Below are 13,520 nucleotides of genomic sequence, written 5' to 3' on the forward strand. Positions count from 1 at the left end.
GCTGGGATTACAGGTGTGCACCACCCCAATCGGCCCCTCCAGAACTTTTTGCTTAAAAAAAAATCTTTCAACAAAAATAAATAACCTTATCTTAGAATGAAATATCCTATGACATGTTTCATGAAGTTATAAAGCTTGTGGCTTTCTATGTGGTTGGGGGTGGGGGGAGAGTGGACATATTTTTGGTACTGGGGATTAACCCAGAGGTGCTCTACCACTGAGCTACATCCTCATACCATTTCTAATTTTTAAATTTTTGGATGGTCTCAGTAAGTTGCCTAGGATGACCTCAAACTTGTGATCCTCCTGCCTCAGCCTCCTGAGTAGCTGGGATTACAGGCCAAAGAAGATTTTAAAAGAATCAGTTATAGTTATCAGTATATTTTTATATTCCTGTGGCTATTAATGCCAATGATGATTCATGATAAGGCAAAATATAGCAGAGAGCACACTTAGAAAAATTTGCTTTGGTAGCCATCAATCTGGATTGATTTTTCTAGAAAGAGAGCTGTACTTTATAAGGAGGATTTTTTTCTGTTTTTGGAACCCAGGGATGAAAGGCAAGAGCTTTGCCACTGAGCTACATCCTAGCCCAAAAGGATGAGTTTATTAAACTCCAAGTATCATGTACTTATTTTTTTTTTCTTTTCAAATGAAGTTAAAAAAAAAAAAAAAGTATTGATTTTTGGTAGGTTTATAAATGATTTCAAGAATCATTCTTAGGCTCCATTCTTTACCATGTGTGATTTAAATATTATGGCAGTAATTTCTCCTCTCAATTGAAAGTGTTTCTCATGATTGAAAAGGTTTGCCTTTTATGGCATACTGCACCTTTAAGCATAATACATAATGCAAATAATCAGTTCTCACAAGGATATAATTTTCTGTGCAAGAATACTGTGACCCCAATTGGTTAACAAAGAGAAAAGGTATGTAAACACCACAGGGTGACCCACTTTTCTTATGTCCTTTGTATTGCTGGGACTTAGCCTTTTTCTTCTGTTTTGATGAAGCTGATTGGCTTTCTCTTGATGCTGAAAAATAAAAAGGAAAATTGGTACCAGATAATTACTTACAATTTTAGATACAATTTAGATGAACTGTCTTTATGAAGACCATTATGCTTATAAAAATACATGATGCTCTGAAAATAAGGGTATACTTGTTCCTACAAAACCATGAGCCTCAATACCAGACAGACTCCACTATTTACTCAACAGTACTTATTACACACTAATACAATTTTTTTTTGCCTGTAATTTTAAACTCATTAAAACTACAAAAGTAGTTTAATTTGGTGGCTGCTGTGTTTCTATAGTCACTATGTAACTGACTATTGAGTTCACACTGCCATGGTACACATGGTCTGATTCTGTGATATTGTTGTTTAGTCTTAATATCTTACCTGGCAACCAATCAGACATAGGTATATTCTTATCCTGTGAGCTCACAAGATGATTTATGTGAGACAGTCCTCTGGAGAATTGCTGATTTTTACAAAAGGACACTTTTTCTGTATACCAACTTACACTGTGATGCTGGAGGCTGTAGTTGATATCCAGTTAACTGACACCACCCTACAGGATAGAGGTCAGGGGACTCACAGTCTACCCACTGATCATACTCTTCTTCCCATCCATCAAAATGTATCCTCAAGAGACGATGAATAATTCGAGTTACTGTGGCTACACATATTAAACGTGGCTCCATGAGATCAACTGCTTCTAATTTCATTCCTACACGAAATCCATGATTTGGAACATCCTGACACAGAGAAGCAAAATATTAACACTGTTTTACAGAAGAACATCAAAGTCTACCAAAATTTAGAAAGCAAAAAGAAAAGCAATGTAGCCAAATAACATAATGTAAACCAAAAATCTCCATTCTTTAATTATGCAAACATATTATGAAGCTAAAGCTTTTAAGAACAGATGTGATATGTATTCATTTCTATTTCACTCACATTAAAAACTTTAGAAACAATCTTTTCTCCTAAGAAAATATTTATATTACTTTATTACTAGATATTTATTTATATTACTCTTCATTAAGGTTATTCCAACACAGGCAAAGACATGTTTGATCAATAATGATTCACATCTGTGGTCATCATTATTATGCAGCCATTTAAACTTACCTTATTAAATAGTTTTACTGGTGCTGCAATGGAGCCAGTTTCCCTGAGGTAGTCAAACCATTTAAAAGGAAGTTTTGTGTAACCTAAAAGAAACAGTTATTTTAAGTGGTAGTTCATTTAAAATTAGCAAAAATATTACAACGCAGATAAAAAGTAACTCAGCACACAGAATTTCAGATTTAGGTGATAGGAAAATCTCCTAACTGCTCTCATACTGCAGAATGCAAAGGTTCCTTTGTGTTACAGGCATCCTGCTTTCCCAGACACACAGGTATGTCTGCTTACCCTAACGCAAAAGTGACTCTCCTCTGTTCTGTCTACAAGAGATTTTTGAGGGGATTTTTGGTCACACTGAAAATTGAACCTGGGTTTCAGAATGCTAGACAAGAGCTCTATGGTTAAGATATGACCTGCCCTCAGACTTTAGCATTTTGAATCCTAGGCTTCTGAACCATAATAGAACTTAACACTCTGGAGCAATATTTTTCTCTTTTGAGAGAAAATTTGTTGAGCCAATACTATTATAAACCTTTGTTTTCACCTTCCCTCCATCTTAGTGAAAATCTCAAGGTCCAGATGTTGAAATTAGAAAAAATCACTAGTTAAACTAAGCCTGGTGACATGACTGTAAGCCCCGAGACACTGGCGCCTGAGGTAGGAGGATCACAAGTTCAAGGTCAGCCTGGGGATGTAGTTCAGTAATAAAATGCTCCTGGGTTCAATTACCAGAACAAACAAAACAAAACCAAACAACAAAACACTGGTTAAGCCATGACACTTAAAAGTAAAACAGCCTTTAATTTTCTTTTTTGTAGTACTAGGATGAATTTAGGAAACATTCTTTGCTGATGTAATTTATTAAAACTAGCTAGAACATAATACTTGTAGGTTTTTAGAGCATCCTGCAGTTCGTGTATATATGCATTTATTTATTTAAATATAAATACATATATTGTACATAAACTCACATACCAAGAAAATCTAGGGCTGTGTTTAATATAAACAGGTTCCATGTAAGAAGAAATCAAGGATTAAGCCCAAGTTTACACCAGATCAAGTACCTCTGGGTGGAGTAAGTTCAATCATGTTAATTTCACAGAAACCGACAGGGAAAATAGAAGGAGAGGTTGCATGATAACAGAACCAGTCAGATCCATCTGCTGCTTCTGAGCCATCGATCCCAATCATCAGGAATCCATCAGCCAGCACCTTTTAAATTAAGAGAATCCCAAATACTTAAAATTAGACATCATTATTAAAAAAAAAAAAAAAAAAAAAAAAAAAAAAGCTACTTTAAATTAAATGACATTCTGAAAGGAAAATGTACTGCATAAAGGTCTGTGAAAAGTGAAAAATGCTTCTTTATTGAATTATAGTAAATAATGTGTTATAATAAAAAAATCTATGTAAATTGCAGGGTGCACTAGAAACAAAAGCACAACTACACAGAAGTGATGTCAGAGGTTTGGGAAAGAGTGTTTTTACCAACCACTAGAGTTATTGCTCTTTTACAATTTAATCAGCCACTCTAGGTCCTCAGTCAGTATTGCCTTTACTTACTTTCTGATTTATCACACACGGGCGTCTCTCCAAACCTTCCTCCCCTTTAAGCGCTAACTTGACCTCTCTCATCATGTTCTTCCACAACCACAAGAGTGGCCCATGAAAAGGCTCTCTTTATTACTTTTTTAATGCCTCAGATTGTTTTAATTAGAAGTTCAGCTTCTCCCCACTTTTTGATAAGACAAACTTTTCCATCTTGCCCTGTTAACACTACCTTAGTCCAAAAACATCATCTCTTATGCTCTGTTTCCCAATTTCCATTATATTTAAAAAATATTTTATCCCAGCAATAAATAAATAGGTTCAAACTTACAGAAAAGGCACAAGAGCATAGGCCATGAATTCCATATACACCCAGAGGCCTAATTTAAGGTATTTCATGCAACTCCTTGCTGGACCATTTCTGTTGTTATTGGTTATTCACCAATAACCTCCTAGTTGACCCAATCTAGTGACCTTTTACCCCAGCACTTTCGCTCCTCAAACTGCAGCCTCATGGAAGTCCCTGATAACAACTCCTAACTTCTTGAAACCATTTTCTCACAGACTTTCATCATACTATGGTCTATTTATCAATATTTCCATCTCTATTACTCCTTCATTTCTTTTGATAGTTGCCCTTTTGCTTCGTCATTAAAAGTTTCTGACTGTTGCTCTTTTGTTTTGAAAACTTAATATACACCCCGATTGATTTAATGGTCAACTTCTATGCCAATGATTCCTAGAGTTATTTGGGTATGCCTTCCAGAGTCTTAGTCCTACATTTTACCTGTATGCTAAACTAAGGTATCAAGTTAACAGCTCCTTCGTTATTCCTTCAGAGGTAATTGGTTATAAGGTCCCACAACTGCACCTCAAACATGCAGTCCCTTCCTTTTATTTTGGTACTGGGGATTGAACCCAGGGACACTTCACCACTGAGCCACATCCCCAGCCTTTTTTATATTTTATTTAGAGACAGGGTCTCGCTAAGTTGCTTAGGGCCTAAGTTGCTGAGGCTGGCTTTGAGCTTGCAACCTTCATGCCTCAGACTCCTGAGCTGCTGGGATTACAGGCGTGCACCACCAAGCCCAGCTCAGTCCCTTCTTTATCTTTCCCCTTTACCCCTCTCTTGATTATTTTGTTCGATTCTGTTGCTTTCAGTCATCTACTATGAACATTTCCGCTGTATACAGTTAAACAGTTTGACCTATGTTCAATCGCTAACTTATTCTGTCTACTAAAGGTTGGCCTGGCCAACCATTAAAGCCTGCACTATCTTTAGTCTCTGTCCCCAGGTTCCTTTTTCCTAGTTATTTCTATTAAAATTGGACATATACAATAATTTTCTTTTCAAGCTAATGGTTTTGCCTCCCGCCTCTGAAGAGAAGTACCCCAACTCAATGGGATTCTTTTCTCCTTCCTTCTAAACAAAGCTGACAGGACCAGGGACTAGTATGTACCACACAGGCAGTCAAGCCAACAGCTGGGCTCAGCTCTTCAGATTCTCTCAGTCATTAAAGTTAACAGACACAAAGATTGCTGTCATCGGTGGGAAGGAACTAAAAGGTTCTCATATAAAACAGAGCTAAGGAATGCCAGTGCACAAGGACTGAGGAAGAGACCAGTAGAAGGAGAGTGAAAGAAAAGTGCCATTGACTCAATGGAGCAGAGAGGACAGAGAGGCCCTGGGAGGAGGGGAGAATAATACTGTATCTATGCCTTTCTACTGTCCTTGCATCTGCATTCTCTACAGTGACCCAGAGCTAACTTGAGTGGGTTTCTGTACCTCATCAACAAAAACCTTGACCAAAACATCCAGTGCAACTTCTCTGACATTGCTGCATGTGAACACCGGCCATGTCCTACACATGGCCTATACTTTCACCTTCAGGTGCAGTTATGGGCTATCTTGTCTCAAGCTTATTTTTGTACATCTTACTTTTGTTCCATATGACTGTAAACTTTCTAAGAGTTCGAACTACATCTAGCATGGAAATGTTCATTATTTTCTAAATGAAGCTTGATATTCTCTTCATTGGGCATTTCACTTCCCTGGAATAGAGCATGATATAATGGCACTGCTTCCTAAAGCTGGCTGTTGATCACTTGTAGAACTTCTTTTTAAAACAAATATAGATTTCTTGTGATTCTGATTACACAGGTTTGTAGGAGATCATGGGAATCCGATTTCCCTTACCAGGCAGTTTGATCACTAGTCAGACAGAACTGGTTTCAGAAGATGGGGTGTGGGGCCAGTCTTGTGCAGCTTTGTGATGGTAAACAGAGGCACATGGGATGTGGCAGCCATCACAACTGTTTGCTTAACTGTGCTAAGATGTAAACCACAATTTACTACATCTTTATGTAAGCAGATTCTGGATTAGTGTTTCTTAACCAGGGCTGTATATGAGAATCACATGGGACCTTTAAGAAATGCCAATGCAGAGGTCCCAATACAGACTAATTAAATTGGAATGGAGGGAAGGGATTTGGCCATTATTATAAAGTTCCCCAGGAAATCTTGATGCTTACTGAAAAAAGGAATAAAAATCATAAAAAGGAAACACAGGAAATTGAAGAAAAACTTACCCTTACTATAATTCTGTTTTGGACTAGCTTTGACTAGGAAGTAACTTTAAAGAAATACTCTTTCCTCTAACTCAGGATATGCTTCCACAAAATAGAAGCAGACACAAAATGACTACGGTAACAAGCGACATTATAAAAAAAAAGATCTGACAGTAGAATTTAAATTCATTTTGAATTCCTAATAACTGTTCCAGTGAAGATCCAGGCACACACAAGTTAACCTTCTCCTACTAGCATAAGCCCAGTTCCTTTAATTGTATTTCTGTTCCAAAACCCATTCTCTTACCTTTCTAATGGTTGCAACACATATTGTAGAAAGATTTAATGGGTCTATAGCTTCCAATTTCATTCCTTCCTTGAACCATTCCCCACTCTGGTCTACTTCTTTTACCTAAAGAATTATATGAAAGCACATGCACTGTTACAGATGTTATCATTTTAATACTGAAATATTATTGATATGAAAAGGTTTACCAGATTCCTTCTCCTTCCTACCTAATATTGTAACTTAAATTTCCATTGGGGAATATAGAATTCAGACAAATAGAATTTAAGAATAAGTATAATAAAAGATTTGTGACACCTATGGATTATAAGATCTTAATCCATTTAAGTGAACATATGTATCTGTGATTTCCACAATTTTAGGAAAAAAACCCACAACCCTCTTTCAAACCTAATTTACAAATGAGGGTTCTTATAAAAACTTCTTACCTTAGCAAATAAATGTGGTGGTGTATCAAAATGTCCATCCTGTTTCTTTGTAATATCTACAAGGAAAAGTTACATACTAATCTGTCAGCATTTGCGAGAAGACCAAAAATCACGTTTCTTTGAAGGCTTCAAACTCACAAGGTATGTAATACTTTAAAACACGGCAGAAAGACATGCCTTCTACATTTAAGGTGAATAATATTGTCTTTTCTCTCAAGCCTAGCCACATTTAATCTTGTCATTTTTATTAAAACTGAATGGAAAGGGAAAGACTATATATCTTTCAAATGGGTTGGATAAGAGAAAAAAAACAATTTTAATCATGGCTAAAAGTGCATTATTAATATTATTATCTATGCATTTTTTTTGTGGTGTTGGGGATTGCCCCAGGGCCTCACCCCAAGGCCTAATACATGAAAAGTGCATTAATTTTTTAGTGGAAGGCATATAAAGGAATTCATTAGGAGACTAATTTTTGGAATGAACCTTCACTAATTAAGATAGAATAAGCAGCCCAAACAACTAGGATGGTATTTTAAATCTATGCTGTTCTGCAGAGACCAAGTAGCATAATTCAGCCTCAATTACACTCTCAATAGTTCTTGTGACAGGAACTTACCAGATCTTTTGAAGCGATGGCCTATGCTTCGAGACCAACCAATGTGATGGATTAAGGGGCTGTGCATATGGCACCAGAAGTCATCTGTTCTATCTTCACTCTCTTCATACACTAGTCTCAATCTTCCTCCAATTACACTTTCCACCACTGCTACTCGTGTCCGACACAAATGCCTCTTGTCAACCACTTCTACTCTCATGCAAGGTTTGAAAGGATACTGCATACTCTCGGAAACCTTAAAACAAAAACAGAACCTGTTCAGAATTCATGAAGAAGATACAAAGGTAATTTTAATAAATACTATAAAAATTACTGAATACACTCGATATTTGACCTAGATCATCCAGTTCATGAAATTAAAACAACTCCTTATAAATCTTCAAAGTTATTCTCTCTAAAGAGCTCTTCAGTCCTTTTAAAATCCTGTTTTTACCTTTTGTGAGAAATCAGGAGGAAGTGTTTTGGCACCAGTAAGTCTTTTTACTAGAAAAGCTTTCCAGTTTGTATACTTATGTTGAATAGCTAAAACAAAAGAAATAACCAGTTATACTTTAGCAGAAAGTACAATGCTCCATAAATTATTTGTTAAAAAAGTAACATATTTCTCTGTAAGTCAGAGTATTAAGGTTCTCAAAAGTAATATAATAAAGAAAACATGTTTTTTCAGCACAAAAGTTACTTTCATTGAAAAGTATTACCTTAATTTCTAAATTACTTTAAGGTTACTATGTGTGAGAGAGCACTAAGTCAGATCTATTTAAAACTACAGGAAGGGAAAATAAACTACTTACTTCTTGGAGGAACAAGAGGTTTTCCACTGGCTGCACACCAACCAACTGGATGGATATCAGAACCACATATATTGCACCAGAAGTCCAGACCAGAGTCATTTTCAAATCCTTCATATCTTAAAAGGGCATTGTAACCTGAAACCAAGAAATCAATCACTATATAAGGCAGGCAAACAAACAAGGAAACCTTGAAGAAAATGATATGGGATCTTGTAATGACTGTCAGGCTTTAGTGTGCATCTGCAATAGAACCACCTGCAAGGTCTGTTAAGAGATAAGAAGTTGGGTGGTCTGAGAATTTACATTTCTAATAAGCCCTCATGTGATGCTGTTGCTACTTTGAGAATCATTTGTTCAATGTGATTAGTTCAACTGTTTTTAGAATACAGCTTCCTTCCTTGAACGCATCTTAATTTATGGATAATTTTTAAAAATTTAGCAAAAAAATAGTTGTGAGAATAAAAGATAAAAGTTTTAATAAATTAGTAAAACTTTGTCAAGTCACAGAAATCTAGCTGAAGTATATTTCAAAGAAATCACTTTATCATCTCATCAGGTGGCCAACTGCTCTGGGATAATTCTCAATGTGGCTACTTCAACAATCTAAAATTCTGTCTTATTTGGAAGTAAGACTTAAAAATGCTGGGTAAAAAATTCAGTAAACACAAAAGTAGGTGAAATCACTTAAAAATTATGTCTTAGGCAAACAGGAAGCCTTATTTTCTGGAAAAATATGTATATCATGTTTATAATTTAGCAAACCTTATGTTAACAGGTTAGGACTTAATTTGAGGCCTTTCATGGAACAAGGGTCAATGTACTTGTATTTCAGGCTAGGAGCCAAGTTCAGATTGCAATTTTTTTTTTTTTTTATTAATTTGGGGTACTGGGGATTGAACTCAGGGGCATTTAACCACTGAGCCACATCCCCAATCCTATTTTGTGTTTTATTTAGAGACAGGGTCTCACTGAGTTGTTTAGCAACTTGCCATTGCTGAGGCTTGGCTGTGAACTTGTGACCCTCCTGCTTCACCCTCTCAAGTCGCTGGGATTATAGGCGTGCACCAGCATGCCTGCTCAGCTTGCATTTTCTTGTATTAATATATACAATAAAAACTTAAAACATTGAACCTTAAGTTCTAAAACTTGGTACTTTATAGAACAATTCATGAATTTGCTAAGTGTCATTGAACTCTGTGATCAACATGAGGCTTATGTCTATAAGGTCCAAGTGATTTAAAAGAAGACATACCAAGCAATTAGATAAAACGGAAACATAAAATGAGAGATAGAAGTTAGAAATAATCCTTGGATATTAAATGCATTGATTTTTTCCCCCCCCCCCTGGGACTGGGGAAACCAGTTAAGGGGTTAACCACTGAGCAATATCCCCAGCACTTTTAAATATTTTATTTAATACTTTAGAGACAGGGTCTTACTAAGTTGCTTAGGCCCTCACTAAGTTGCTGAAGCTGAACTTGAGCCTGCAATCCTCCTGTGTCTTAGCCTCCTAAGTTGCTAGGATTACAGCCATGAGTCACTATGCCTGGATAAATGCACTGGTCTATTTAAAATGCAACTGACGTAAACATTTGGGACAGAAACAATGTTATTTTAAATTATAATGCTTATGATATAAAGCATTTACAGAATGCTTATTCATGGAAGTATTTCAAGAAAAGGTGGGGACTGAACTGAGTGAAAGTACAAAGATTTGGACAGTCACTTGCAAACTGATTCGAGGCACGTGGCAAAAACATGTTGCATGAAGGAGAGAGACTAGCCTCATTAGAATAGATGGTTTATGCTGGGAGCAATGAAGTTTGATGAGTGGTATATGGTACAGTTCATCAATAGGTGTAAATGGTGACCATTTTGATCTTTTAAGGATGAGGAAGCTATTAAAGATTCTTAAGCAGAAAAGTGGAATTAAAATTATTTTTAGGGGCCCAGGGATGTAGCTCAGTAGTAGAGTGCTAACCTAGCACTGTTAAAAAAAAAAAAAAAAAAAAAAAAAAATTTTAAGGGTAAATTAAGTCTTTCAGCAATATAGAGAGTGTTCTGAGGAGAATGGCTGGAGATGAGATTAAATGAGTAGGATCAGTTAGCCCCCTCTCACAGTAAAGTAAGAGTAATTCTTCTTATCTGAGTGGCTGTCCCTCTCTAAAGTACTATAGTATCCTACTGTACCAAAGTATCACTGGTGGACTACCTTGTTGCACAATGCCTGTATTTAACATTTGGCAGATGTGAGCTAACTGAAAATACAAGTCTTATTCTTTTACACATCAATTGTCCATACCGTCTAATGTACTAGGATCCCTAATGTGAGCCATAAAGTCCTGAGGGCTGGGGATAGTGGAGGCCAAGGGAATGAAGAGAAAGGAAGGAGTACTGATGTACAATATTAGCAATAGTTGTTTACTTTTAGTATTATATACTTCAATCACTTTTTTTTTTTTTAGTACTTCAAACTTTGTTAATTTTCAAAGTATTTCCCTATATAAGGGGTTGGCAAACTATATTTTGGCCCACTATTCTACGGAACCCAGGGGCACTCAAACTCTGAGCTAAACCCCCAGTCCTTTTTACTTTTTTATTTTGAGACAGTCTCCCTAAGTTGTTGAGGCTGGTCTTGAACTTGCAATCTTTCTGCCTCAGCCTCTGAAGTAGCTGTGATTACAGGCATGTGCCAAGTGCCTGGCTAATTTTTTTTTTTTTTTTTTTTTTAAATGACCTGGGACCTAAGAATAATTTTCACATTTTTAAATGGTTGAAAGGAAAAGAAAAAAAAAAAAAAAAAAAAAAAAAAAAAGAAACATTTTAATAAAATTTGACAGTTTTATAAAATTCAAATTTCAGTGTCCATAAATAATTGAACAGTCATGTTCATTTCTTTATGTACTGCTATGGCTGCTTGAATGTTATAATGGTAGAGAGGAGTTGTGGTAGAGAGTATATAGCGCACGAAGCTGAATATATTATTTATTTTTTTAATAGAAAAATATTTGCCAACTCCTGTTCTATGTCATATCATTTATTTGGCAATATTTACAAAATTTTTTATAAAAATGCTTTTTTACAAAAAGTTATGAGTGTCACTGCCATTTTCCAACAAATGATCATGCATGCTTTTCACCTGCTAACTTTATAATTCCAGCAATCCAGAAGACTTTGGTAGGTAGGCTGCAGTCTGTATTGGGAACTTCTACTCTCACATTTTCTGAGATATCACCCCAGCAGGTCCCCATAGGTGCCTGTCATATAAAAATTATTAAATTATCATCTTATTAACATAAGACTTAAAACGTATCATTCAAAATTAAGCATTACTATCAATAATGAAAAGTATTAAACTAAAAATGTCATTTTAATTCATTAGTTTTCTTCCAGAAAGGTAATTGTCATTCCCCCTTAACAGAATTCTAATTAGAAAAAGTTAGGGTCAAGATTAAACTCAAGATGAAGACAGAATCTCTATAAATATTAAATAGATTCATGTTGACTTCAAAATTCAAGTCTTAATGCAAGAATTAAAACAATAATTTTCCTAAAAGCTGAATACAAACTTGGTAGACTTCATGAGATAAAGCTGACCTGAAAAAACTCATTTTTATTGAATACACTTAACCTAACCCTTTATTTTAAGAGATGTAGTCAAAGAGCAGAAAGAAAAATAATTCCAATCGGCAATGAGGTTTCCAACAACATGAATAGGAGAAACACAACTTAGCTGTCTATAGTTTCAATTTAAGTCACAGAATATAAATATAGTGATTTAAGATAGATGAGAGGGAAATGGGATAATGTTATTAAAAAGGTGGAGTTGGAAGAGTTTTGGGAGATGAGTACTATTGAAAATTGTTAAGTAATTATTTCAAACCTTGTCATATAGGAATTACTATAAAGAGAAAACTTCAAATGTTAAAAATGGTAATCACTAGCCTTCATGCCAAATGGTTAAGACAGGCACTCAAAATGGACTGCGTATCACAGAGATTTTCTAAAAATAAGACATTTCCAAATTACCACTTCTATTACATTTTAATCCTTAAACCACAATGCAATTCATAATTATTTGGAGTTTATGCAATGGTAAATTAAATCAAGTAAATGAACTTACAAATATATAAAAATGCCAATAATACTGAATAGTTTCTGAGGCCCTGGATAATCAACTCTTCATTAAATATAATTTATAACTGTGGACATAAATAAAAGAATTAGGTGAGCTTTTAAAAGATAATATGAATAAACCAGGAAAAAAACAAAGTAACCTCAAAGTTCAAAGATAAACAAACTAAGACATCCAAGAGTTTCAAGAACTAGCCAATTTGGACACTGGGCAAACATCTTCCATTGAAAGTCCCTCATACTTTGATGGTGGATGCTAACCCAACAAGAGGTTAGCCTAAAACAGTATTTGACTCCTATCCTCTCAATAGTTTTGTGAAATTTCTGAAGGACAGGAAGAGAGTATCAAATAACACTGAAGTAGGACAAATCTAGAAACCAAAGACGGAATCAACTCATGGCTACTCCTCTGAGTAGCAAGCAATGAACATACCTCAATAACTTGGAGACATACCCAATCTTGTTTATTTGTGATTCTGGGAGGGAAAACATACCTATCTCCCTGTGTTGTGCCAAAAAATATATTCATTATGACTACTACTTGCCTTTTTAAATTTAAAGATTGGGCCCTTAAGGTTCTGCTATCTCCCCCTACATCATTCTAGACTGTAGGGCCATCCCTATTGCCAGCAGTTATGATCAGAAAAGGAGAGGATGGAAGGAAGACAAGTAACAAAGACTAAGCTAATGTATATTAATATAAAGACCATGTATTTATTTCTGTAAGGATGACAAATTAGAGCAGACAGATGTAGGAAAATGCATATATAAAATTGTATTCAATTGAAGTGGAGTATCCACTCCTCTTTGCTTGACTCCCAAATCTGTGAATTTGGTTTATTTTTCATTGAGAAGAAAGAGGTATGGTTATACTGACAAGCTGGAGTTTTCAGGTGGGCACGTGGTGATAAGTGAATTTGGTATATAGGACTCCCTTTTGAGCTACATATGACAATCTGTCATACTGACTTTTTTTTTTAAGCCTTTG

General features: G+C 35.5%; 1 protein-coding gene across 15 annotated transcripts in view; it reads right to left on the minus strand.

The window, feature by feature from the left end:
* MBTD1 (mbt domain containing 1) overlaps nt 1–13,520 on the minus strand; it is a 59,454-nt gene that overhangs the window by 11,149 nt on the left and 34,785 nt on the right. For 13 of the 15 annotated variants that reach the window (XR_013762860.1, XM_079134023.1, XM_079134020.1 and 10 more), the window contains 10 exons: nt 11,538–11,655; nt 8,399–8,533; nt 8,041–8,129; nt 7,608–7,842; nt 6,989–7,044; nt 6,561–6,665; nt 3,202–3,349; nt 2,141–2,223; nt 1,530–1,764; nt 957–1,034 (listed from right to left, as the gene is read on the minus strand). Coding sequence is in view for 12 of the 15 variants with exons in the window: in XM_079134023.1 (XP_078990149.1) it covers nt 957–1,034; nt 1,530–1,764; nt 2,141–2,223; nt 3,202–3,349; nt 6,561–6,665; nt 6,989–7,044; nt 7,608–7,842; nt 8,041–8,129; nt 8,399–8,533; nt 11,538–11,655 (1,282 nt within the window). In the remaining 3 variants the exon portion in view is untranslated. Of the gene's footprint in view, nt 1–956; nt 1,035–1,405; nt 1,765–2,140; nt 2,224–3,201; nt 3,350–6,560; nt 6,666–6,988; nt 7,045–7,607; nt 7,843–8,040; nt 8,130–8,398; nt 8,534–11,537; nt 11,656–13,520 lie in introns of all 15 variants that reach the window. The other 2 variants (XR_013762861.1, XR_013762862.1) reach the window with 1 other exon arrangement.

Source organism: Sciurus vulgaris, assembly GCF_902686455.1.
Source record: "Sciurus vulgaris genome assembly, chromosome: 3".
Classification (NCBI taxonomy): Eukaryota; Metazoa; Chordata; class Mammalia; order Rodentia; family Sciuridae; genus Sciurus; species Sciurus vulgaris.